The 26,945-nt window shown below is 48.3% G+C and overlaps 2 protein-coding genes across 3 annotated transcripts in view; one reads left to right on the top strand and one right to left on the bottom strand.

Annotated features, from left to right (window-relative positions):
• LOC119160052 (sn-1-specific diacylglycerol lipase ABHD11) overlaps positions 1-10,142 on the top strand; it is a 49,765-nt gene extending 39,623 nt beyond the window's left edge. The window contains exon 6 of one of the 2 annotated variants that reach the window (XM_037412798.2): positions 9,273-10,142. In XM_037412798.2, the coding sequence (XP_037268695.2) occupies positions 9,273-9,450 (178 nt within the window). In that variant the 3' untranslated portion in view covers positions 9,451-10,142. The remainder of the gene's footprint in view (positions 1-9,272) is intronic. The other variant, XM_037412797.2, reaches the window with a different exon arrangement.
• Positions 10,143-18,106: 7,964 nt separating this feature from the next.
• Positions 18,107-25,031, bottom strand: LOC142802798 (uncharacterized). Its single transcript, XM_075887845.1, has 2 exons — positions 23,646-25,031; positions 18,107-18,808 (listed from the first exon to the last, which is right to left on the bottom strand). Exons 1-2 carry the CDS (start codon positions 25,029-25,031, stop codon positions 18,107-18,109), a joined length of 2,088 nt encoding a protein of 695 aa, XP_075743960.1.
• Positions 25,032-26,945: the final 1,914 nt, after the last annotated feature.

The raw sequence follows: 26,945 nt of genomic DNA, 5'->3' as shown, positions 1-26,945 counted from the left end.
ATCAGTAAAGCTGTGTAGAAAAGCGATGGCAGTGTCTTTTGCGACATGCTGAATTTCATTTCCGAAATTAGTGAGCAGTACGTTGGCAAGCCCACGACGTAAGCGAATAATGTCTCGAGCTATGCAAATACCTTTCTTTAGCAGCAGCTCGACATTGCCATCCGCTATTTCTTCAGAGTCGACGAATGCATCATTCCTTACGCCAACCAGGACGCTGCATCGTGGTGGCACGGTTACGTCGCCGTCGATAACACGCAACGCAGAACTTACCGTCTCCTCGGCTATGGCCACCTTTTTCGAAAAAGAAATACTAGAATTCTGCAGGTTTATTATGGCGCTGTTATCTAGCAGGAAATCCATTCCGATTATTACGTCTCTCGAGCATTCTGGCAGAACAAGGAAATCAGCGACATAAGTGGCACCCGGAATGCCGATCTTGGCGGTGAATCTTCCCAGAGGTGTTATCAGATGGCCCCCAGCCATGCGTATTTTTGGTCCACTCCAAGGCGTCAAAACTTTTTTCAAATCTTTTGCGATTGCATAGCTTACGACTGAATAATCGGCACCAGTATCAACCAATACGTTAAATTCCCGCTCGTCCATCATCATCATCATAATCATCATCATCATCATCATCAGCCTGACTACGTCCACTGCAGGACAAAGGCCTCTCCCATGTTCCGCCAGTTAACCCGGTCCTGTGCTTGCTGCTGCCAATTTATACCCGCAAACTTCTTAATCTCATCTGCCCACCTAACCTTCTGTCTCCCCCTAACCTGCTTCCCTTCTCTGGGAATCCAGTCAGTTACCCTTAATGACCAGCGGTTATCCTGTCTACGCGCTACATGCCCTGCCCATGTCCATTTCTTCTTCTTGATTTCAGCTATGATATCCTTTACCCCCGTTTGTTCCCTAATCCACTCTGCTGTCTTCTTGTCTCTTAAGGTTACACCTACCATTTTTCTTTCCATTGCTCGCTGCGTCGTCCTCAATTTAAGCTGAACCCTCTTTGTAAGTCTCCAGGTTTCTGCTCCGTAGCTAAGTACCGGCAAGATAAAGCTGTTATATACCTTCCTCTTGAGGGATAGTCGCAATCTACCTGTCATAATTTGAGAGTGCTTGCCGAATGTGCTCCACCCCATTCTTATTCTTCTAGTTACTTCAATCACGTGGTTAGGCTCTGCGGTTATTACCTGCCCTAAGTAGACATAGTCTTTTACAACTTCAAGTGCACTATCACCTATCTCGAAGCGCTGCTCCTTTCCGAGGTTGTTGTATATTACTTTCGTTTTCTGCAGATTAATTTTAAGACCCACCTTTCTGCTCTCCTAGTCTAACTCCGTAATCATGAGTTGCAATTCGTCCCCTGAGTTACTCAGCAATGCAATGTCATCGGCGAAGCGCAGGTTACTAAGGTATTCTCCATTAACTCTTATCCCTAACTGTTCCCATTCTAGGCTTCTGAAAACCTCCTGTAAGCACGCGGTAAATAGCATTGGGGAGATTGTGTGCCCCCTGCCTTACACCCTTCTTGATTGGTATTCTGTTGCTCTCTTTATGAAGCACTATGGTAGCAGTTGATCCCCTGTAGATTTCTTCCAGGATGTTTATATATACTTCATCGACGCCCTTATTCTGCAGTGTCTGCATGACGGCTGATATTTATACTGAATCAAACGCTTTCTCGTAATCTATGAAGGCTATGTATAGTGGTTGGTTATATTCTGAGCATTTCCCTATTACCTGATTGATAGTATGAATGTGGTCAATTGTTGAGTAGCCTGTTCTAAATCCTGCTTGTTCCTTTGGTTGATTGAATTCTAATGTTTTCTTTACTCTGTTAGCAATTACCTTTGTAAATAGCTTGTATACTACAAAGAGCACGCTGATCGGCCTGTAATTCTTTAAGTCCTTGTCATCTCCTTTCCTATGTATTAAGATGATGTTAGCGTTCTTCCAAGACTCTGGTACCCTTCCCGTCAGGAGACACCTCGTAAACAGGGTGGCTAGTTTTTCCAACACAATCTGTCCTCCATCTTTCAGCAGATCTGATGTTACCTGATCCTCACCAGCAGCTTTGCCTCTTTTCATGCTCTCCAAAGCTTTTCTGACTTATTCTATCATTACTGGTGGGGTGTCATCTGGGTTACTGCTAGTTCTTGTAGTATTAAGGTCGTGGTTGTCTCGGCTACTGTAAATATCTCTGTAAAACTCCTCCGCTATTTTAACTATCCTATCCATATTGGTAGTTATTTTGCCTTCTTTGTCCCTTAGTGCATACATCCGACCTTTGCCTATCCCAAGTTTCCTCTTCACTACTTTGACGCTTCCTCCGTTTTTCAGGGGGTGTTCAATTCTCTCCATGTTATACCTTCTTACATCGCATACTTCACGTCTATTAATCAGCTTCGAAAGCTCTGCCAGTTCTATTTTGTCTGTTGTACTTGACACTTTCATGCTTTGACGCTTCTTAATTAGGTTCTTCGTTACCTGGGAAAGCTTGCCAGTGTCCTGTCTAACTACCCTGCCTCCAACTTCCACCGCACACTCCGTAATGATACTCGTCAGATTATCATTCATTGTATCTACGCTAAGGTTGGTTTCCTCACTAAGAGCCGAGTACCTGTTCTGCAGCGACACTCTGAATTCCTGTACTTTCCCTCTCAGTGCTAGCTCATTGATTGGCTTCTTTCGTATCAGTTTCTGTCGTTCCTTCTTCAAGTCTAGGCGAATTCGAGACCGTGCCATTCTATGGTCACTGCATCGTACCTTGCCAATGACTTCCACATCCTGCACGATTCCTGGGTGTGCAGTCATTATAAAGTCTATTTCGTTCTTATTTTAGCCATTTGGGCTCCTCCATGTCCACTTGCGGTTTCCTCGTTTTAGGTAGAAGGTATTTAAAATCCATAAATTATAGCGTTCTGCGATTTCTACTAGTAGCTCTCCTCTGGCGTTTCTAGTACCGATGCCATAATCTCCTACTGCCTGGTCTCCAGCCTGCTTCTTCCCTACCTGTGCAATAAAGTCGCCCATCAGTATTGTATACTGTGTTTTTACCTTACTCATTGCCGATTCCACATCTTCATAGAAGCTTTCAACTGAAGCGTCATCATGGCTGGATGTAGGCGCGTAGGCCTGTACCACCTTCATCTTGTATATCTTATTCAGTTTAATTACGATACCTACCACCCTCTCATTAATGCTATAATATTCCTCTATGTTGCCAGCTATGTTTCTGTGAATTAGGAACCCCACTCCCAGTTTTCTTCTGTCTGCCAAGCCCCGATAGCAAAGGACGTGCCCATTCTGTAGCACAGTACAGGCCTCATCTGTCCTCCTGACCACACTGAGCCCTATTATATCCCATTTAACACCCTCTAGCTCCTCGAATAGTACAGCTAGACTTCCCTCACTAGATAAGGTTCTAGCGTTGAACGTTGCCAAGTTCAGGTTCCAATGGCGGCCTGTAGTCCAGAGGTTCTTAGCACCCTCTGCTGCGTTATAGATCTGACCGCCGCCATGGTCAGTTGCTTTGCAGCTGCTAAGAACTGAGGGCCGTGAGTTATTTGACGTATGCATGTGGGAGGTAGTGGCCAGATACTGCACCAGGGTGGCCCACCAGGGAGTACGTTCCCGGCGGTGGTTACCGGTGAGGCCGCACCCCAGGCCTTTTAATGCAGTTCCATCAACACGCGGATTTTTTTTTCCGGTTGGGAACTGCGCGGCACCGGGATTTGAACCATGGACCTCTTGCGTGCGGGGCGGATGCTCTAACCACTACGCCATCGCCGCACCTGGATTGTTATGTTCTAAATGTAGGTTTCAGCGGTGTATCAGTCAAGTTTGTGGTTATTTTTATAAAAATGTTTTAATGAAATGAGATTTCTGCTGATTACCCCCTTAATTAAGGGTCTAGAGAGTACGGAGTTGGGCATCCGATTAGCCTATAGAGTGCTGTTTATTAATATATTAAGCGGACAAAATTTAAATTCGTTTGTGAGGGGATGTTACCAAATTAATCTTTTTAGTGATTAGGCTTAATTTTGGTCCCGAAATAGTTCCAGTACTATTACTCCTGTCCTGATGAAACTTGAGCGGCGACGGGTCCACAATTAGGGATTTGCACTGTATGAGCTAGAAGTTTCCCGGTAGGTTATTAGCAAAGTTAAAAGCGATCGTAAGGGGAAAAAAACACGTGGTTCAAGACTTTGACCTGACGGGCGTACCTTTCTCCCGAGCAGTGAGCCACCCTCCTCCTCTGAGCGAGGGAAGACGCGGGCGCCACATGTTTATTAGCGGTTTTCGTTATATTCTTTCTAACTCTGTATCTTCCGGTTACCTTAAGCTATCAAAATTATTTTTACACAGAAAAAACCGGACTGTTGTGTTCTAAAAGAAGATATTAGCTATTTTTCGGTGGCGTTTGTAGCTCCTTTTGAAAATTTGTTTTAACGAAATGAGCTTTTTGCTGATTACCACCTTAATTAGGGCCTAGAGTGTACGGAATTGGGCTTCCTGGTAGCCTATGGGGTGCGGTTTATTACTATATTAAGCGGACAAAACTTAATTGCGTTTGCGAGGTGATATTACCAATTTAATCTTTTTAGTGATTAGGCTTAATTTTGATTGCAGAATAACTCTGGAACTATTAAACCTAGCCTGACCAAACTTAAGTAGCGTCAGGTCTACCCAAAGGACTTCCAACTTTATTAGTAAGAAGTTTCCCGGTAGAATAATAACGAAGCTACAAGCGATCGTAAAAAACACGTGGTCCGACTGTTGTTGTTTTCACAGATTCACACTGTTTCCGCTCCTAAAATTTAAAATTTTCGTTTGTAATAGCAGTATTTGTAGCGGTTGAACTCCTTGTCTCTTTACGAACAAATAGACACCACTCTGACCCTCCTAGAACCAAAATTGCTAAAGTTAGAGGTAGATATGTGCAGAACTCACATACCCGTGCTGCTGACGCGGCCGCTCCGGTCCAGATCCCACTACACACTACATGTCGATTCCTTCTTGATTTTACCTATGATATCCTTAACCATGGTTTGTCCCCTGATCTACTCAGCTCTCTTCTTGTCTCTTCAGGTTAGAACGGTCATTTTCCTTTCCATCGTTCACTGCGTCATCCTCAATTTAGGCTTAACCCTCTTTGTAAGTCTCCAAGTTTCTGCTCCACAGATAAGTACCCGAAAGACGCAGCTGTTATCATTTCTCTTAAGGGATAGCGGCAATATACCAGTCATGATCTGAGAGTGCTTTCCGAATGTGCTCCATGCTGTTCTTATCCTTCTAGTTATTTCAATCTAGCGGTTTACCTCCACGGTAATTGAACGTAGTCTTTTACAACTTCAAGTGCACTACTACCTATCTCGAAGCGCTGTTCTCTTCCGCTGTTGCTGTACATTACCTTCGTTTTCTGCAGATCTTTTTTTTCGGATCTTTTTGATCTTTTTGTCTAACTCCGTAATCATAAGTTGCAATTCGTCCCCTAAGTTACTCAGCAATGCAATGTCATCTGCCCCGCCGCGGTGGTCTAGTGGCTAAGGTACTCGGCTGCTGACCCGCAGGTCGCAGGTTCAAATCCCGGCGGCGGCGGCGGCTGCATTTCCAATGGAGGCGGAAATGTTGCAGGCCTGTGTACTCAGATTTGGGTGCACGTTAAAGAACCCCAGGTGGTCGAAATTTCCGGAGCCCTCCGCTACGGCGTCTCTCATAATCATATGGTGGTTTTGGGACGTTAAACCCCACAAATCTAATGCAATGTCATCTGCGAAGCGCAGGTATACTAAGATACTCTACATTACCTCTTATCTCTAAATCTTCCCGTTCTAGGCCTCTGAAAACCTCTGCAAGCATGCGGTGGATAGCAATGGGGAGAATGTATCCCCTTGTATTACTCCCTCTTTGATTTGTGTTCTGTGATTTTCTTTATGGAGCACTATGGTGACGGTTGATGCTCTGTAGATTTATTCCAGGTTGTTTATTATGCTTCGTTGACGCCCTGATTCCGCAGTGCTTGCATGACTGTTGATATTCTACTGAGCCAATTATGCTTCTTGTAATCTATAAAGACTATGTATAGTGGTTGGCAGTATTCAGAGCATTTCTCTATTATTTGATTGATAGTATGAATGCGGTCGATTGTTGAGTGGCCTGTTCAAAATCCTTCTTGTTTCTTTGGTTGATAGAATTCTGGTGTTGTCTTCATTCGGTTAGTAGTTTCCTTTGTAATAGCTTGTTAGCTTTGTAAATAGCTTGTATACGACGGAAAGCAAGTTGATCACATCTGGTCAGCCTGTAAATATTCAAGTCCTTGTCATCCTTTTTCTTTTGTATTAAGATACTGTTAGCATTCTTCCAAGATTCTGGTACTTTCCCCGTCAGGAGACACTTCGTAAACAGCATGGCTAGTCTTACTACCCCACTGTGACCTCCGTCTTTCAGCAGATCTAAAGTTACCTGATTCTCACAAGAGCTTTGCCACTGTATTCCCTCCAAGGCTTTTCTGACTTCTTCTCTCATTACTGGTGGGATGCCATCTTGGTTACTGCTAGTTCTTTCATGATTGTTCCGGCTACCGTACAGATTTCTGTAGAACTCCTCCTCTATTTTAACTATCCTATCCATACTGGTAGTTACTTTGCCTTCCTTGGCTTTTAGTGCAAACATCTGCTTTTTGCCTATCCCAAGTTTCCTCTTCGCCACTTTGGCACTTCCTCCGTTCTTCAGATCATGTTCAATTCTCTCCATGTTATACCTTTTTACATTGTATACCTGACGTTTATTAATCGACTTCGAAAGCTCTGCCAGTTATATTTTGTCTGTCGCGCTTGAGGCTTTCATGCTTTCACGTTTCCTTAATTGTAAGGTTCTTCGTCTCCCAGGACAGCATACCAGTGTCCTGTCTAACTACCGTACCTTCAACGTCCACTGCACACTCCGTAATGATACTTGTCAGATCATCATTATTTGCGTCAACACTAAGGCTGGTTTTCACAATAAGAGCCGGGTATTTTTTCTGAAGCGAGACTCTGAATTCCTGTAATTTGCCTCTCAGTGCGACCTCATTGATTGCCTTCTTGATAATCACTTTCTGCTTTTCCTTCTTCAAGTCTGGGCGCATTCGAGACCTTACAATTCTATGGCCACTGCATCGTGTCTTGCCAAGTACTTGCACATCCTACACGATGCTTGGGAGTGCACTCAGTATATATTTTTAACCTTACTTTCGCCATTAAGGCTCTTCTGTATCCACTTATGGTTCCTTCGTTTTTGGTAGGATGTTCAAGATCCGTAAATTATTGCGTTCTGTGAATTCTACTAATAACTCTCCTCTGGCATTTCTAGTACCAATACCATAATCTCCTAATGCCTGGTCTCCAGCCTGCTTATTCCCTACCCTAGCATTGAAGTCGCCACTCAGTATAGAATACTCTGTTTTTACCTTACTCGTTGTCATTGCATTCGGTAATGGGCAAGGTAAAAACACAGTACACTATACTGATGGGCAATGTCAATGCGGATTCCACTTTCTCATAGAAGCTTTCAGCTAGTGCGTTTTCATAGCTGAATGTAAGTGCGTAAGCCAGTACCACTTTCATCTTGTATCTCCTATCGAGTTTAATTACGATACCTACCACCCTTTCACTGATGCTATTGTATTCCTCTACGTTACCCGCTATCTCTCTGTGGATAAAAAACCCTATGCCGAGTTCTCTTCTGTCAGCCAAGCAACGATAGCTAAGGATGTGCCCATTCTGTAGCACTGTATAGGCATCATGTGTCACCTTAACCTCAATGAGCCCTATTAAATACCATTAACATCCTCTAGCTCCTCGAATAGTACAGCTATATATACTCGTGATGGATGGTAAGGTATACTGTCTCTGTTTACTGATAAGTATTTAGAGATATTTGGTCCGTAATGAAGGAACATCCGCCGACACAAATGTTAAAGACGTTAAGTCATTTCTTTTACTGCGTGTCAGCCAAATACAACGGCACTATTCGGGAAGTCGTAATGTGCGTTTACTATGCCGGGTAATCACTTTCGCCGCGCTTTGCTCACTGTTCGTGAGCTTCGAAGACCACTTGCTTCACTTAGACTGAAAATTGCCTAAACAGGTATCATGAGGGCGAACTAAGCAGACACATGCAAAACGGCACCAGGCGGCTGGTCAGCACGTTGTATAGGCACTCTGTCATCCTTTACGAAAGAGAACACCAGAGCACTTCACCTGCGCTCTGTGGCACTTGACTACAGCTCCACCAATGGACAGCCGAAGAAAGCGCGTCGGTTTTTGATATCATTTATCAGCAAACGAAAATTTCACACCCTCTTCTCAAAGGGAGCCCTGATGGGATCCGAAGCAGCAGCGTTGCATGCGGGTGGCGTCAGGGTTGAACTACGCTAACGCGGTTGGTGCGGTTGGCGCTGAAAGATTTGTTTGAAGCCATGGCTCGTGTAGGTCTTGCGATAGACGGCTGCGTTTATTACGCGTGAACCGGCGAATCGGCGGTGTAGTGAGTGGTGGTAGTGGCAGGGGTCGTGGGCAGACGTACCATGCGGCGAGAGAAAGAGTGACGTCAGAGCACACTGCGAGGGAAGTGTGAAGTAAACGCACAGCTGCGGCGTGACCTACTGGGCACCGCTCCAACAGCTGCGGCGAGGAGAGCGCGTGGGGTGTTCGTACGAACGCACGAAGGGATAGCGCTACACATGCCAGTCAAAGAACTGCTCCGCATCTAATAACGTGTCGTGGCCGTTAGACAAGCGCACCTATATAACACCCAAGCTCTGGGCTCAGAACAGGTGGTGACGCCAAAAGCAGACACGTTTTCTTCAGCCATCAGGTGATGATGCTGTAGGCAGCCATCGCAGAATGCAGGCCAAGAGATGTTCGCGTGTTCCCTTTCATGAAATACGATGGTGTAAATACCGCAATTGACGAAGCGGCGCTTGGTGCACACTATGTATATGTGTTGTGTTCGCAGCTTTCAGTTTGCGTTGAAGCGACAAAAAAACGAAGGTTTCTTTGCCCGCGTTCAGGTGCTCCGTTTTCTTACGCCAGTGTTTCGCTGAGACAAGCCAGGTCGGATGATAAGACATGAGCTGCAAGCCTTACTTCGCATAACATTCCAATTTGTTGCTATTTTCACCCTTGCGTTGCGACGTTTTTCAAGGCTTTTTAAGTTTTGTCCCTTGCGTTTTCTGGTAGTGTGGCTTAGATGAACCTAAAGCTGTTATGTTCGGTCTCTTGCAGGGCCGACGACTTCAAAGACATCAAGCGTGTGTTTCCCAACGCGCGCCTCGCTACGGTGAAAGGCGCCAACCACTGGGTGCACAACAAGACAGAAGAATTCGTTGACCTGGTTAGGGACTTCATGGCAGCACGTCGTACGGAAGGACGATGCATAAACCACCAGCGCAACGAACGCTAATGCAACATCGAAGAGGACAGACGCTGCGATGAGTGATCAGAGCGTTGGATATGGAAAAGACTGGGTCGACAAAGTAAACCAGGCAAAATCTACGCCTCTTTTCAGCAAGGCGGCGAGATGGCCAGTTGAAACTCTTCAAATTGGGCCTCTTTTCAGCTATGCGTTTCGTCTACGACCTTCGTCAATAAATTGCTCATCAGAGTTAGACAGAGCTAATCCATAACTGACGTAAACGTGACAACGTGACAGCGGGGTTGAGGTGTCGTAAACTATGGTGACGACACCGTCTCTTATAAATGTTCGTAAGTGCGAACCTGCTTTGTAATGCTGTTGAAACGGCGCGCGTATAAGGGTCGACAGGTTAGGAAAAGGAATGACGCAACACGAACCGCGTAGGCTAGCGAATTAGAGGGATCAGGTTCGTCGCCCGTCAGCCAGTCACGTGTGCTAACAGCACTCCCGACATTACAGTTGGCTGGTATATTCTTTTTCGAACGATTCGAGCGCGATGGGGTTCAATGGTGAAGCTTTTCAGCGAATCGTTCCATACGAGTGTATTGAGAAAATTATCGTCCTCACAAGAAGAGGGTGTGCCCCACAGAAATCTGGCAAATTCAACCACTGACCGCTAGTTTGCTAAATATAAAACGACGACCTGTTCACCCAAACACAAATGGCGGCGAAGTGACGGCTTCGAACTGAAGGCCCCAAGTACATATAAAACGCGTCAATTGTAGACAAAAGGAAAGGCAACAGTGGCGGCGAGATGAACGCTGCAGAGATGGAAGGCCTACACCAACGTCTATGTGCCCGTATAGATCTACGAGAGGTACGAACGAAATGGTTTCGGCGTGAGTTTGTCTCTGGAGAGTGCACGTGCGTGTCATGTCCGCCTTTGTCTGTGGTTAACTGAAACGTCTCTGAGCAGAGAATGAAGGTCGACCAAACTAGCACCTCCAAGTTAAAAGTCTAGCAACGCCCTAGAAGGAACTAGAGGGAACTTGAGAAGAACATAGGAGGAACCTAGCGGGACTCGGCTAAGGCCATGATCTAAATTAGAAGCAACCAAATTATACTTCAAAATCGTCGTTTTGCTTTTGCTTTTTCAAACCTTGCATGGCGTAGTATAAGCTTCGCCATTTGTTTTTGTACCTGAATACGCATTCTTCTGTTTGTAACCACATAGTGAAGTCATCCTCCTCCAATGCCACAATTGCAGATATTTTTAACGATTGCTGCGCCCGTGTCCAGCTTTAAGGGCTGGGCACAGCTGCAGTGCACGGACTCCGGGGAATTTTCGCTCAACAGTCCATGACATCTAGAACTTCAGGCTGCTCAAAAGACCATGATGTTGCTGTGGGTGTAGGCCTGCCAGTCCAGTCACGGTTGAAGCCATCATCTTGTCCTGGGCTCACGACGATAAAGAATTATGGTCGAGTCCTTTGGAATTGGTTGGAAACATTAAACGACCCACTCTTAAGGCATTTCGCATTATGTTACGCCTGGGCATTTTTTATCCTCCTACCACGTCATACCATATATGTTAACGTGATTCCTCTCACATTATAAAGTTTGTTTAGAATCTCTTTGTGAAGGAGTTTCAAGTACCAGCGTGGCTCTGGTAAAAAAAATGCGTCTGATACTCAGGGGGTCCAAGTTTGAATTCTATAACAAAATGGATATATTTGTGTTTCATTTAGTTTTCTCTAATTGTGCGCGATAGTGCTCACGGACACTAGAGCGGACTGCAAGGGCTACGTACTCCAACTAAAAGGCGAAAAATTTGGCAGGTTCTACGTACCATCGGAATCGATGTCATGCGAAGCTTGCGGAGAGAAGGTGACCCGGGTGCATTTTTTGCCGAAACGTTACGAAATGTTATTAAACATAAGTACAGATGATACACGCACAGAATTGTATGTGGAAGGGTCGCATATCTTTTATATAGTGTGTTGTTTAAAGTTTCGTAACAATGCCAAGAGCAATGTTACCAACACGAGAAGCACTAAGATGAAATGTAACGCTCGTGCTTTCGGGAATGGTAGCCCTGGGAAGTGCGACGTATATAGACCACCCTCAGTGAATGGCGCTTAACTAGAAATTATTCAAACTGGACATGACACCTGTATCATTGGAGTATATATGTGATGTTTAGCACTGCAACCGCAATTGACGTTTCAATAACATAATGCACGCATAGCGTCTTTTTCTAAAACAATTCGTAGACCTGAGCCACTGTGGTAGAATATTTGATTGCCACGCTAGTATGCTTGTGTTCAATTCCTGCTGAGACCATGACATTTATTTTTTGTGTTTGTCGGGTCAATGCTGCCGTTGTCTGTGTTTATCAACACTTTCGCATTTAAATTACAAATGTGTTTCTGCTGCTCCTAAGTGAATGTAAACTCTTAAACATTTGTGACGCATACCAGCATACCAGAATTTGTCGTCGTATATGGGTATGTGCCCCACGAGTCCATAGTAAATGGTTTGACGTCGTATGCGACGGGTTTTTCGCAGTATTCATGTCATTCCCAGACATTTATGATTGCGAAACCCTTGTGCCTTTCTACTCTAAGTTGAGTAGGTGATCCCAAAAGCACCCACACGTAGGTGGCTAGACGCATAGATAGAAATACTCAAGTGTCTGCAGTACGCGGAGAAATGCTTCACATTTAATTACTATTGGTTAATGGTACTGTGCCATGTTCCTGGTATTCCAACGATCACTTGAAAAAGTCATTCCGATTTTGAATAAAACTGGATTACAGAAATACGGAATAAATGTAGTGTGCTGTGCCCTAAAGATGTTACGTCTAGGTGCGTCAATTTTAATAAAAATGGAATATCTTTCAGGTATAATGCTAAAGGTTGGAAAATGTCTCAGTGCGCGAAAATTAGTTTTAAACGCGCTAACCATCCTTGAAAAAAAATGTGAAGTTCTAGTGACTTTTGCTGAAAAGCATCACAACGTTTGTGTTTAGTATTTGAGTGACTGTTGCGCTAAGATAACCACAGTTTCGTCGAACACTCAGTGTAATAATTTGATATGTGGGGTTTAACGTCCCAAAAACACCATATGATCATGAGAGACGGTGTTGTGGAGGGTTCCGTTCCGGAAATTTCGACCACCTGGGGTTATTTAACTTTTACCCAAATCTGAGCCCACGGGCCTAAAACTTCCGCCTCCATCGGAAATGCAGCAGCCGCAGCCGGGATTTGAGCCCGCGACCTGCGGGTTAGCAATCGAGTACCTTGGCCGCTAGACCACCGCGGCGGGGCGAACACTCACTGTAAGACAGCACTCTACTATATTGTTACGGGGAATAAAGTATACACTGATGAACAAATGTGTACTGGCGAATATACTGGCGAGCTAATGCGTACGACGCTGCTGCAGTCCGAGCACCTTCCCGTTCAGCACTTCGTCGTCGTCATCCTCAGGCATCTACTTAGCCCGTGACATTACCCGCCGGCGGCAGAAGCACCGTCCCGGTGCGATCAATTCTCGGGGCGTGAGAAGTATGGCTTGAGCCGTGAGACGTGCACTATATCGGTCGGGACTGAAGCTGGTACTGACGTGGTATGGAGTGGAGCTATCTCATAGGTCACGCTGGTGACCTTGCGTATGACGCGGTAGGGGCCAACGTAACGGGACATCAGTTTTTCGCTGAGACCAACACGACGTGATGGTAACCACAGCAAGACGAGTGACCCCGGAGAGTACTGTACGTCGCGGTGCCGGCGATCGTAAGCACTCTTTTGGTTAAGCTGCGAGGCACATAAACGATCCCGGGCGACTTGGCGGGCGATGTCAGCTCGGGCCAGGGCATCACGAGCATAAGCAGTCGATGAGGCGGCGTCAGATTGGAGCATGGTGTCCATGGGCAAAGGCGGGTCATAACCGAACAGTAGGTAAAAAGGGGAAAATCCAGCTGTATCATGACGTGAACTGTTGTATGCGAAGGTAACGAAAGGTAAGTGGATGTCCCAATCTTTGTGATCCTTGGAAACGTACATCGCTAACATATTCGTCAAGGTACGGTTGAGGCGTTCCGTGAGGCCGTTGGTTTGCGGATGGTACGCTGTAGTGAACTTGTGGTGGGTAGAGCAGGATCGCAGGAGCTCGTCGACTACTTTAGATAGAAAACAGCTGCCGCGGTCGGTGATCAACTGACGAGGAGCACCATGACGCAGAATGATGTCATGAAGAAGGAAATCGGCTACATCAGTAGCGCAGCTGGTGGGGAGGGCGCGTGTAACGGCATACCGCGTTGCGTAGTCGGTAGCAATAGCAATCCACTTATTACCGGTGGCCGACACGGGAAAGGGTCCTAGAAGATCGAGGCCGACTCGGAAAAATGGCTCATCTGGTACTTCAATGGGCTGGAGGGTACCAGAAGGTCTCAGAGCAGGTGTCTTGCGGCGCTGGCAGAGGTCGCATGCCGCAACGTACTGTCGCACAGAACGGTAGAGGCCAGGCCAAAAGAATCGGCGGCGAATGCGGTCATACGTGCGTGACACCCCTAGGTGTCCAGCGGAGGGGGCATCATGCAGCTGGGCCAAAACGTCTGAGCGAAGATGCACAGGAACAACGAGTAAAAGCTCAGCACCATCAGGGCGGGTGTTGTAGCGGTGCAAGATGTCGTTGTGAAGAACGAACAGTTGTAAGGAGTGGTCAGGGTGGAGAGAGTGCAGACCATTGATAATAGCACGCAAAGAGGGGTCGCGGCGTTGTTCAGCAGCTATGTCGGTGAAGTCGGTAATTGAAAGAACGAGGGCCTCTTGCTCATCTTCCCTCGTGTCAGGGGGATCGACTGGGTAACGGGACAAGCAGTCGGCATCCTTGTGAAGTTGTCCGGATTTATAGGATACGGAAAAAGTGTACTCTTGTAAGCGCAGCGCCCAGCGACCAAGGCGTCCCGTAGGGTCCTTGAGTGAGGAGAGCCAGCAAAGCGCATGGTGGTCCGTAATAACTGAGAATGGTCGGCCATACAGGTACGGTCGGAATTTCGCAATGGCCCAGACGAGAGCTAAGCACTCGCGTTCTGTGATGGAATAATTTTGTTCCGAGCGCGACAACAGACGGCTTGCATACGCGACGACGCGGTGCATTCCTTGTTGCCGCTGCGCGAGCACTGCGCCTATGCCGTGGCCACTGGCGTCAGTACGAAGCTCCGTAGCAGCAGATGGGTCGAAGTGTGCTAGGACTGGTGGATTGGTGAGAATGTCGACGAGCGACGAGAAGGCGTTTGCTTGCTGTTGGCCCCAGGTGAATGCGACATCCGTTTTGAGGAGGCAGGTTAGAGGACGGGCTACTTCAGCGAACTTCTCGACAAAACGACGGAAATAGGAGCACAGTCCCAGAAAACTTCGGACGTCCTTGACTGAGCGGGGTGTGGGGAAGTCGCGAACTGCTCGGACTTTCGCAGGGTCTGGTTGAATGCCCGCAGCGTTAACAAGATGGCCGAGTACGCAAATTTGGCGTTGCCCAAAGCGGCATTTGGACGAGTTAAGTTGCAAGTTGGCACGTCGAAAAACATCAAGCACTGCGGACAGACGGGTAAGATGGTCGTCGAAATTAGTCGAAAAAACAATAACGTCGTCAAGATAGCAGAGGCAGATGGTCCACTTCATGCCTCGAAGGAGAGAGTCCATCATGCGCTCAAATGTCGCGGGGGCATTGCATAATCCAAAAGGCATCATCTTGAACTGATAAAGACCATCAGGAGTCACGAAGGCCGTCTTCTCTCTGTCTTTGTCGTCCACAGCGATCTGCCAGTAGCCTGTGCGAAGGTCTATTGAAGAGAAATATTTGGCACCGTGCAAGCAATCGAGTGCATCATCTATGCGCGGTAGGGGATAGACATCTTTCTTGGTAATATGGTTGAGATGGCGGTAATCAACACAGAATCTGCAGCTATTGTCCTTCTTTTTAACAAGTAGAACGGGTGAGGACCAGGGGCTAGATGAGGGTTCGATTATGCCCTTATCAAGCATTTTATCGACTTCTCGCTGTATAATAGCACGCTCCGGGGCTGACACACGGTAGGGTCGTCGGCGAATGGGTCGAGCGTCACCGGTGTCGATGCGATGGGTTACTACAGATGTCTGGCCCAAATTACGGTCGCCGAAGTCAAAGATGTCCTGATAAGGAGCAAGCACACGGCAGAAAGCAGAGACTTGTTCAGAGGTGAGCTTGTCAGATAGCATTGGCTTGAAAAGGTCGGAACAGAAACGTGACGAGAACGACGTTGATGAAAAATCGGGTGGCGAATTGGTGGTTAGAGCGGAAACTGTGTGGTCGACCAGTGGTGTAAGATGCGCAAGTGACATGCCGCGAGGAATAACTTGCGCTGAGAGGCCGAAATTGAGGACGGGAAACGAAGTTCGGTTGTCCTTAACGGTAATTACCGTGTTGGGGAGTGCAACATTGCGTGTCATGGCGACGTCAGAAATCGGGGCAGCAACATAATCACCATCGGGTACTGCAGGATATGGCGAGAGTTGGACTTGGACTGCGGCTTGCGGCGGAAGTCTAAGGAAATCGACAGAGCGTAGACGAGGTGGGCTGGTAGAGACGGTCTCCGAAAAGGATGGTAGTTCGAGCTGAAGAAGACCTTTGGAACAGTCAATGAGCGCAGCGTGTGAAGTCAGAAAGTCGAGTCCAAGGATTAGGTCATGAGGGCAATTTTCCAGTACAGCGAACAAAACTGAAGTTTGATGCTTAGAAATTGTTAATCGCGCAGTGCACATTCCAAGCACAGCAGGAGTACTCCCATCCGCGGTACGAACGGTAGGTGCAATCGCAGGCGTCAGAAGTTTTTTGAGGCGGCGGCGGAGGTCTGAGCTCATCACAGATATTTGTGCACCGGTATCAATAAGAGCCGTTATAGGTAAATCATCAACGAGAATTGTTAGGAGGTTGCACCGCTGGTCGGGAGTAATCAGAGGATTTGCAGTCCAAGTCGTGTATGCAGCGTCACCTCCGGGGGCTGCACCGGCTAGTTTTCCGAGCGACGGTCGTAAGGAGACCGAGAACGGCGGGGTTGGGGCGAGCGGGACTGACGACGCACGGGCGATGGCGAGCGGCTGGTCCGACGTTCTGGATTATACTCTGCACCTGTCTCAGCACGGTAGGACGGGGCATAAGGTGCACGTTCAGAGCGAGGCCGCCAATCATAGAAGCTCGGTCGAGGTGATGAGGTCCACCGGCTGCGGCAATGGCGAGCGATGTGTCCTATCCGATGGCACGTAAAACATATGGGCCGATCATCATGAGTGCGCCATTCAGCTGGGTTTCGTCGTGGCGCGAACGTGCGGTTCGGAGTGGCAGCCGCAACGACTGGAGCTGAGCTGGAAGTAGCAGAGGCATTTTGATGAGGTGGCGAAATGCCCATATTCGCGATCTCTTGGCGAACCACGGCCTGTATCATTGAAACAGCACCGAGGTTGTGTCCTGGCGCGCTGACGCTAGACATAGCGGGAGCCATGGCCTCGAGTTCCCGACGGACTATTCTGGTGACGTTTTCTGGCGCTGGTGGTTGGTGTAGTGTGGGCAAATCTTCGCAAGAGGACGTAGCCGCCGTGTTGGGAAGGCGGTCAAATCGGTGAACTATGCGCCTACTTTTTGCCTGTTCGAAGCGACGACATGCTTCGATGACCGACTCCACCGTGGAGCAGTCCTTGCACAGGAGAAAATTGAAGGCGTCATCCGCAATTCCTTTCAGGATGTGTCCGACTTTGTCCTCGTCGAGCATGTCCTTGTCGACCTTGCGGCACAAAGCCAACACGTCCTGGATGTACGCGATGTACGGCTCCGTGGATGTCTGGGCACGAGTCGCAAGCTCTTTCTTTGCGGCCACTTGACGTCCAATGGGTTTCCCAAATAGATAGCGCAATTTCTGCTTACAGACGTCCCAGCTAGTCAACTCTTCTTGATGTGTCTCGTACCAGAGTTTTGCCGTGCCATGCAAGTAGAAGATGATGTTCGCCAGCATAAGCGTTGGACCCCAATGGTTGCTGCTGCTGACGCGCTCATATTGAACAAGCCAGTCATCGACGTCTATGCCACTTGTGCCGTTGAATGGACCTGGGTCACGAGGTTGCACCACAACGATCGGCTGCGGGGCTGACGGATCTTGTTGACATTGAGTAGCCTGGTCAGTCATCGTGGTAGCTGCAATGCGCCGTCCGCTGCGAAGATCCAGCTCGTTGGGCTGTATAGCGAGTGGTACCCCGCACCTTCCACCAATGATGTTACGGGGAATAAAGTATACACTGATGAACAAATGTGTACTGGCGAATATACTGGCGAGCTAATGCGTACGACGCTGCTGCAGTCCGAGCACGTTCCCGTTCAGCACTTCGTCGTCGTCATCCTCAGGCATCTACTTAGCCCGTGACAATATGACGTAAAAAAAGCAAGAGCCACAAAAATATGCATCTATAACAAATGCTCAGAGTTTCTGTACTTAGTTGCAGCTGCCATTGGGCACAATCTTAACGTATGAATAATTAAGCAAAGCGCTATCATGCCGGTTAAATGGGACAGTTCCACAATATAATGCAAATATACACGAATGCGCCAAATTAATACGCGACATGGCATGTTTAACTTAAAAGAAGGAATTAATCTAGCAGACACGGTTCTTATTCATACTCGATATGATGAGCACTTCTTCCCTGGATTCATCGGTGATCCTCGGGAACAGTTGAAGGCAGCAGCAAAGTTTGAATCTCTGGAAAACACGACATTGAGGTTGTGCGCTGACCCAAGCTTTAGTGTGTCCAGTCCACCCTTCTTTTCGCAATGTTGAAGCATCAAATAAACGAAGAATAACTGGGAGCTTGTGAGTACTTTGCCTTGAGGAAGGTGCAGACGTAAGGGATTCGCAGACTTCTTGACGCTCTTCTCGAAGTGACGAAAAGTGAACTCAACTGTAAGCGCATCGCGAAGCGACGTCGAAGGTGGGTCCAGCCCATCGAGACCATGGCAAGTGGCGGTGTTGCGCAACTTAGCCGTGCCTTCCTCGGATAACAAGGTTTCCACCGAGGTGGAATTTGTTTCGGCCAAGATTGCGTCGAAGATGCAACCTACAACTCGAACCGCAGCCCGACACAGGTGCCGGGATTTCTCGCTCAGCGGCAGCGTAATGTTAAAGACGAGCGCCGGGACGTAGATGGTGCTGGGATAGCGCTCATGCCAGCATGTCGAGCTGAACGCTGATCGAGTCCAGCGTCCGGAAGAGCCGAACGACAAGGTCTGAACGAACGTGCGCTCATGTAGTTCGACGTAAGTTTCGAAGGCCGTCGCGTTCGACGCGGGGCTGAAGTACCATGTCGACATAAAGTCGTCCTTGAGCCACGAAGGTCCCAATACTTGGAAATTGATACCCGTAACGATCCGCTTTATTGTGTTCTTCACATGGTTATCTAAAAGTGGGGAACTTTCGGCGCTCGTCAGGAACTCTTCTGTAATCTCTCTGACGAGACCCGTGAAGCGTATAAGGATCGACTCGTGATGGAGTCCTAGCACGGAGAGCAGGGACGCGTAAAATAGCGGGAACGCCGCTGTTATATCGTGCATAATGAATAGCACAGCATAAACGGAGACATCTTGTTTATTTCATCTTCTTCCTTCTCCCCCGTGGCGGCCACCGAGCGCGTGCCACCGCACAGCGCTGTAGTCGGTAGCGACGCCTTATACCACATATCCCCTCTTGCAAAAAAAAAAATAAAAAAAAAAATAAAATAAAATAAAAAATAAATGGTAGAAACACACAAAACTGTTTTTGTCTACTTCCTAACGAAGTCCTTCAATTTCTTTGGGGTCTTCTTTTTACGCTTGCTTTTCCTTGCAGGCGCATTAAATCCTGGACTGGTCAAAGCTTGCGTGCCGTCTGGTGGAGATGATACGGGGTCTGCCCTTTCATGACCATCCGCTCTTGATGTGTCCCATTGGGGCGCACTAGATGACCGATCAGATGCAGGGGACCAGTTCATAAGGGCAGCGGTTTCAGGCTGTAATGCATGAGAAGACCGATTAAATGCAGGTGTCCAGTTCATAACAGCAGGGGTGCCCGATTTCATTTTGTTGACCGCTCCGGAGTGAACTGCGATTAACTTAGATGCGTTCCACACACGCCCATCGTCCAAAAGGTACGAGGCCGGTCCCCGTTTTCCAATGATCTTCTTGGGCGCGGAAAATTGTGAAGACAGCTTACCGTGAGCTGCAGTTGTCTTAACGCGCACGTAATCACCAACGACGAAACTGGGTTCCTTGGCTCCACGTTTTTCATCGGTGTAGCTCTTCGAGATCATTTGCTTCTTTTTGACATGCTCTCGTAGCTGTTCAATCGCCCTTGACGGGTCCGTGCTGAAGCATCTGTCGGGCAATCCCAATATGTCAAGTCTGGTGCGCGGTTGGCGTCGATGAAGAAGAACAGCGGGTGTCGCACCAGTAGTCGCGTGAGGCGTACAGCGATATACTTGCAGGTAATCAAGCATGGCTGTTCGTACGTCACGACGTTCAAGCAGGGCTAGTTGAATGTACGACTTCAGCACCCTATTGAATCTCTCCACCAAGCCGTTAGCTTGTGGGTAATACACGGAAGAGTTGTAGTGCGTTATTCCACGCTCCGTGAGAAACTCGTCAAAGCTTGCTGAAGAGAACTGTGGTCCATGATCGGATACAATACTACGTGGGTAGCCTTCTCGCGCAAAAAGTTCAAGTAAAAACTTCTTCACTGTAGACGTGGTCGCATCTCGCACGAACGCCACTTCAGGCCACTTGCTATAATAGTCAATAACAGTAATCGCAAAACGGCAGTCGGCCGAAGCTTGCGTGAAAGGTCCCACAATGTCGATGGCAATTTTTTCCCACGCCGCGTCAGGAAGAGGAACAGGTTGCAGTGGCGCTGGAAAGGTACGTGCGGACTTGTCACAAGACTGGCAAATCACGCATGTGCGCACCAGTTCTTCAATGTGACTATCCATGCATGGCCACCAATAGGACTCTCTCAGGCGAGCTTTGGTACGACTAATGCCTGGATGTGACTCGTGGGCCAGATCCATAAGGCGGCGTGTCAAAGTTGCAGGCACGACAATCCTGTCACCCCGGCATAGGATATCACTTACAACAGAGAGTTCAGCCTTCACGTAAAAGTAAGGTAGCAATTCTTTTGACAGTGATTTCTTGTCAGGCCAAGAAGTAGTCGTGAAGTGCTTAACTTCACAGATAATCTGATCATTGGCACTTGCTTCTTGAAGTTCTGGCATGGTAACTACGGGAGACAACAAACAGATAAATTCCTCTTCTGGTGCATCGCGGATTAAACTCTGGACGGGTAGCCTGGAGAGAGCGTCAGCCACGACGTTTTCGCTACCTTTCCTGTATTCGACGGTATAGTTGTAGCAGAGCAACCGTGAGGACCAGCGCGCAATCCTTAATGGTCGGTGACCGGTGCCTTTCGTCGAAAGAAGCGTAACCAGCGCTGCGTGATCCGTTCGTAAGATGAAAGGTCGTCCCCATAGATAAACGTGCCAGTGTTCGCAAGCCCAAACACAGGCAAGGGCCTCACGTTCGCCGACTGAGTATTTCCGCTCATGCGGTTGAAGTGTGCGGGAGGCGAATGCGACAGTTTGCAGTGAGGTCCCGTTGTCTTGCTGAAGTACTGCACCTAATCCATATCCTGAAGCATCAGTTGTAACGAACACAGGCAAGTGAGGATCGAAAAGATGAAGCACTTCGCAAGATGTGAGCAGAGATTTCAGGCGCTCCAAACTGCTCTGTGCTGCCGCACTCCAAACGAAAGAGGCTTGTCCTCGTAGCAAGGCGCGCATTGGCTCGACAACATCCGAAAAATGAGGAATGAACTTGGAATAGAAGCCTGCAAGCCCCAGTAGCGAGCGGAGTTCGTTAATATTTGTAGGTGATGGTGCCTTTGTTATCGCCTCAATAGATGACATCAACGGAAATAATCCTTTGGCGCTCACAACGTGACCTAGAAAAGTCAACTCTGCCACGTCAAAGACACACTTGTTGTTGAGCCGGAGGCCAGCATCAGAAAGACGTTGCAATACAGCGCGCAAGTTTCCCAAATGGTCCTCTCGGGATCGCCCATACACGATGATGTCATCAATGTAAAATAGGACACATTTGCACCCTTTCAAGATCATGTGCATCATTTTCTGGAACGCTGATGGCGCCGACGCCAGTCCGAAGCAAACCCTCTTGAAGCGAAATAGTCCATCGTGAGTGATGAACGTGGTAAGGTCACGGCTCTCTAAACTGAGCGGTAACTGGTGATATGCAGAAGCTAAATCTAGCTTCGAGAAACGCTGTGCCCCAGCCAGGCTGTTCAGGAGCTCCTCAGTTTGTGGCAAAGGAAAACTGTCTACTACCACAGCTTTGTTTGGCTCCCGTAAGTCAACACACATGCGAATCGAGCCGTCTTTTTTTCTGGCTACGACAATAGGGGAGACCCACTCAGAAGAGTCGACACGCTCAATGATGCCCTGAGCTTCTAATTTCTGAACTTCTGCCGAGACTTGCTCGCGAATGACAAGTGGCAGTCGTCTCAGTTTGCTGGCCACCGGTTGTACAGACGCGCGAACTCTGACCTTGTGAGTGAAACCTCTCACAGTTCCCAGCTCTTTTGCAAATAGGTGCTCAAACTCAGAACGTAATTCTGGAGGTAGCACCGGAGTTTCTTGCGTCATTAGAAGACACCTGAGCGGTGACCCTTGGATCTTCATATCCAGAGCAGCGATGCCGTCTAATCCCAGAATGGTCGTTCCCCCAGGCACAACGTATAGTAGAACAGAAGTGCATCGGCCGTGAAATGAGGCAGTAGCAATGAAGCATCCTTGTATAGGAATTGCTGCCTTTGAATAATCGAGAAGCTGGACGGATGTAGACTTCAGTGGATACGCTTTAGAAAAATAGCGTTGGTAAAGTTCTTCGGCCAGGATCGAAACCGATGATCCTGTATCGATCAAAAATGGTACAGAAATTCCTTCTATTTCCAACGCTGCGTAAATTCCCTTCTTACGGCTCCAGATCGGACAAACACTTAAATGGTCGTCTGGATCAGCTGTATCGTTACCTTCCGCTACATGCTGAACATTCTTCTCAAACTTCCGCAATGACTTGCACACCTTTTCAAGATGGCCAATTTTCTCACATTGTCGACACCTATGTGCTTTGGCCTTGCACAGAGAGCTATTTGCAAGGTGTGCCGTAGAACCACAACGATAACATACTTGCTCTTTCGGAGATATGCGACTTTGACCGTGCATGTTATAGCAAGTACATGTGCTACAATGCCGTTCTCTGTGATTTGAAGTATCTTTTACACGATGAACTTGCAAGTCATTTTGTGCAAGTTCTCTTGCTTCATTAGTCGCTTGATCATGCTGTTTGGCAATGGTAAGAGCCTTAGAAAGCGTGAGAGACTCTTCCAGCAGAAGGCGTTCACGTAAGTATCCACTTGTGGTTTTCTCTATGAGCTGGTCGCGTATCATGTCGTCCGTTAGATCACCGAAATTGCATGCTCCTACAAGACTTCTCAGCGCGGTGACGTAATCAGCCGCAGTCTCACCTGGGGCCTGCGTACGTTGACGGAAACGGTGACGCGCTGCAGTGACGTTCAACGTGGTTTTGAAGTGACCTTCCAGCGTCGCGATGGCGCGGTCGAACACATCAGGACTAGGGGACGTCAGTGTACCTGCCGCAGCGCTCGCAGGCACGAGGCACGGGTCGTCAGTAGTCGTCAGAGTCTGGAAGATACGTTGTCCTTCCAAGCCCAAGCAGTTGAGCAGGATCGCCTTCCGACGAATGGCAGGTAGGTCGAAGGCGCCCGAAGCAACCATGTAATTCTTGAAAGCCTGGATCCATTGCTCCCATGGAATGTCCGGGTGTCCAGGTGACGACAGGAACGGAGGTGGCGGCTGTAGCCCCGAAATACTCATCGTAGAAGATGGTAGGCAATAAACGAGGGCACAGATGAGGTTCAGGCCGGTAGCACATGGGCTGGTGAATCCTCGTCGCCAAAATATGTTATATCGTGCATAATGAATAGCACAGCATAAACGGAGACATCTTGTTTATTTCATCTTCTTCCTTCTCCCCCGTGGCGGCCACCGAGCGCGTGCCACCGCACAGCGCTGTAGTCGGTAGCGACGCCTTATACCACAGCCGCCTTCTCCACCGCTCGAAGGCATATGTGTGAGCGTAGGACGTCCGTCCGGGCCTTGCCATAGGTCAGCGTGCTGTGAAAATCGGTCAGCGCCTTAGGGGCAGGAATGAATGGGGACATTTGGACCATCAGTTGTACACAGAGGTAGTTGAGGACAACGTACGATTCAGTGTTCCGTATGAGCTCAACTATCTGCGTTACTATGCTTGGCGCCTGAATCCATATTTCGAACTGGTTTTTGATGAACATTACAGAAGAAACACCGCTAATCACTTCGATCAAAAATTCAACTAGCTCTGCTCGAGGTTCTGTAAAAACAACCTCCAACTTTGTTTCTCGGACCTTCGATTCGCAGATTGCTTCGAGAGTCCTGGCGAGCTCCACTGCTTTCATCGTATGCACTGGTGGAACAAACTCCTTATTCAAACTCCTGATTGCTGACACGATAGCTGCCGTGTGCATCCGTATGGATTCCTCGATATCAACCCCACTGGCACTTAGAGTTCGAGGTGGAGCCACTACAGGTGCATCTCGTGACTCGACGAATGGATGGCTCGCTACGCTTACGCTAAGAAGTGCTTCAGTTCCAGTCTTACGAAGCAGCGAGGCAGCCGTTGTCCAGACGTTCAATCTTCCTCGAACAGGAGGCGTCAGGGGAAAACCTTCGAGGGACGTGTTGAACATGAACTCGAGGAGGAGACCCCATCCATCGTTTTCGACATGTTCAATGTTTCGACATTTTTCCATCAGGTTACTGAGAAGCACCGGTATTCTGAAATGCTGGGGACGCTTGTGGTAGATTGCCTGAACCCGTTGCTCAACGATTGACACGTAGACATCGTCTGACGACACTGACTGTGTCAGTGGTGAGTCCTTCAGCATGCTCGCCCAGCGTCGACACACGAATGGCTGAAAGCTGTCGCAAGGGTCGTCGATCTCCCAAGAAAGAAGTCCGCTCAGGTATTCTGCGTCTTGGTAGCAGTCTCCGGAAGAACAGACAAGACCTTTCGGATCTATCTGCTTTCTTGGAGTGCTGAGTGCAGACTTCCTGGGGAGAGCCGTGAGCAGCATCACCAAAAGAACGATCAAAAGGAGAAAAGCGAGGGGATAAAGAAGAAGCTCCAGAGTGCTCGATGTCGGTCTGGAGACAGCATGGATTATGCCATCAGAACGTACGGCGCTATCACCGCCCGACGGGATCGGTGCTGTGTCGGGCAGACCGCTGGCCACGACACGCTCGTGAAGCCATCCTCGAGGCGATTCTGCCGGGTCGGTAGAATTTCGAGATCCACCAGCAACTTCTTCAACCCTCGCTCCTAGTGTGCCGATTTGCGACAAGTCAATCGCGTAAGAGGGCTTGCGTTGGTTCAACACAAGCATGTCCGGTCGTTCGTTATGGAGAAGCGTGCCTCTTCGTCTCAAACTCCGGAGATTCAGGGGTGCTTTTGCTTTTTCAAACGTAGCGTTCCTGATTCCTATCCGATTTCTCGTTTTTTTGGCTGCAAGCCTGAGTTCATCTTTGTAACTGAGGCGAAGTGCTTTTTTAGGTCGAGGCGATGCACTTACCGCTGGGAGAGGAGTCAGTGATGATATTTCAGTGGCCCTCACGTTGGCAGCTTCGGAACGAAAAGCGGTAGACGTCGACGACTCTGGCACACGCGCACCCGTTACAAGCACTTCACACCACTTAGAGGAGTCTGCCTCGTCGGATGTATCATTATCGGCGACTGATCTAGTTTCTTGGGCAAATGCAGCAGGTGACGAGCCTTGAACTGCTTGACACTGGTCGCCCAGACATTCAGACCCACTCACCGACCAGCTCACCAGTGGTGTGCTGATTACCAGCTGATATTCGGGCTGCATACTCGAACTGGATGGCTGTGGTGCAAATGATGCATTTTCTGTCACGGTGCCCATGACGGTGACCAGTCGATACTATACAATTCTGCGAAGCAGCGCTGGTGGTTGCGTATGGGCAGAGCAGGAATTCTTCTTCTTCTTAACTCCACGAGGAGCATGGTCCCCGCGACCTTCGACGGCCATAAGCATCAGAAAACGTGGAAGTAGTTGCAAGACATTACACGATGTGACCGAAAATCAGTGCTGATGTTCTATCTGACGCGGAATATTTCAGTTTTCTCTATTGACACCTTTTTTTCTGACAAAGGTTTCCTTACGAGACCGAACACTTTCATTTAGGCTTTTTATGATCGTTGGTGTAGCTCATCAGAGATGCGGTAGTAAGTTTACCAGAATATATGTTATATATTTCTGTAAGGGGAACGGGAAATGTGGCAGAGTTGCGTGTAACTGGTGCTTACTTGAATATCGCTTCGTGAAATGGAAAAATGTTTCAAGCGAAATAACCGGTACAGTGAAGTAGAATAAAGCATAGTATCTGTGGCACACACCCACTGTGGCAATATAAATAAATAAATAAATAAATAAATAAATAAACTAAAACTTGGTGCATGTCGTTTAAAGGGTCCCTAAACCATCAAGAGGTCCAAATCCAGGTGTGGTGGGGAAATTGTGCAGAGTTTATGATAAACACGCAGCCGCGAGAATTTTTTGAAACGGTGCCGTAATAGCGGAGTTAGACGCGTTTGATTATTTATACAGCGACTATCACTCTAGTATCCTTTCCCAAAGCTGCTTTGAGCTCTCGCCGAGCGCCTCTCGCAAACCTCGCGCGGATTCGTCCTCGCTGACGCGCTGCTTAAAACACCGTCCACGTCCGGTTGCCGCAACTCCTTCTGTCGACTCCGTGCTACTGCGTGCTTGTCCACAAACCGCGGCTGCCGTGCCCACCCGTGCGTATACGATTCATGCCGGTATGGACCCTGCGTTGCGCGCACGCCTTCGGAGGATCGCCAACACGACGCACCCGTACGGAATACGCCGTGCCAGGGAACCTCCGCCCGAAATTAGGAGCCGCCGCTACCGCCTTCTCCAGATCGCGGCGACTATATGTGTGGACATCAAGCTACGAAAAGGATCATTTCCAAGAACTTACCACTCGTCTTGGCCGGAACACAGCTGGTAGCGCTTTAAGCCTTAGGCGTGCTGGCAAACCGGAGCTTACCTCCTGAACAAGGCGCGAGCTGTAAATGTATTCTTCGCCGTGGCGCCCGCCAACACGTAAAAAAAAAAAAACTCTGGCGTAAGCCCGATGCGCTGAAGCCGGGCATTTCGCAAGGTGGCATCACGAGGCAACAAGTGCCATCTTTTTGTTCTTCCAGTCGATGCTCTTGCAGCCGAACACCACATGCGGGTTAATAAAAGCCATCGCAA

The sequence above is a fragment of the Rhipicephalus microplus genome, chromosome 3 (assembly GCF_043290135.1).
Source record: "Rhipicephalus microplus isolate Deutch F79 chromosome 3, USDA_Rmic, whole genome shotgun sequence".
NCBI classification, from domain to species: Eukaryota; Metazoa; Arthropoda; class Arachnida; order Ixodida; family Ixodidae; genus Rhipicephalus; species Rhipicephalus microplus.
Note: the sequence above shows the minus strand (reverse complement) of the source record. Positions and strands in the feature narration are given on the sequence as shown.

What these genes read in the sequence shown, in the direction of transcription:
- LOC142802798 (XM_075887845.1), bottom strand. Translation starts at nt 25,031, where the DNA reads ATGCTTGTGTTGAACCAACGCAAGCCCTCTTACGCGATTGACTTGTCG. An exon ending in CGGTGGAGAAGGCGGCTGTG is followed by an intron (nt 18,809 to 23,645) that starts GTATAAGGCGTC and finishes TCGTGGCTCAAG; the next exon opens with GACGACTTTATGTCGACATG.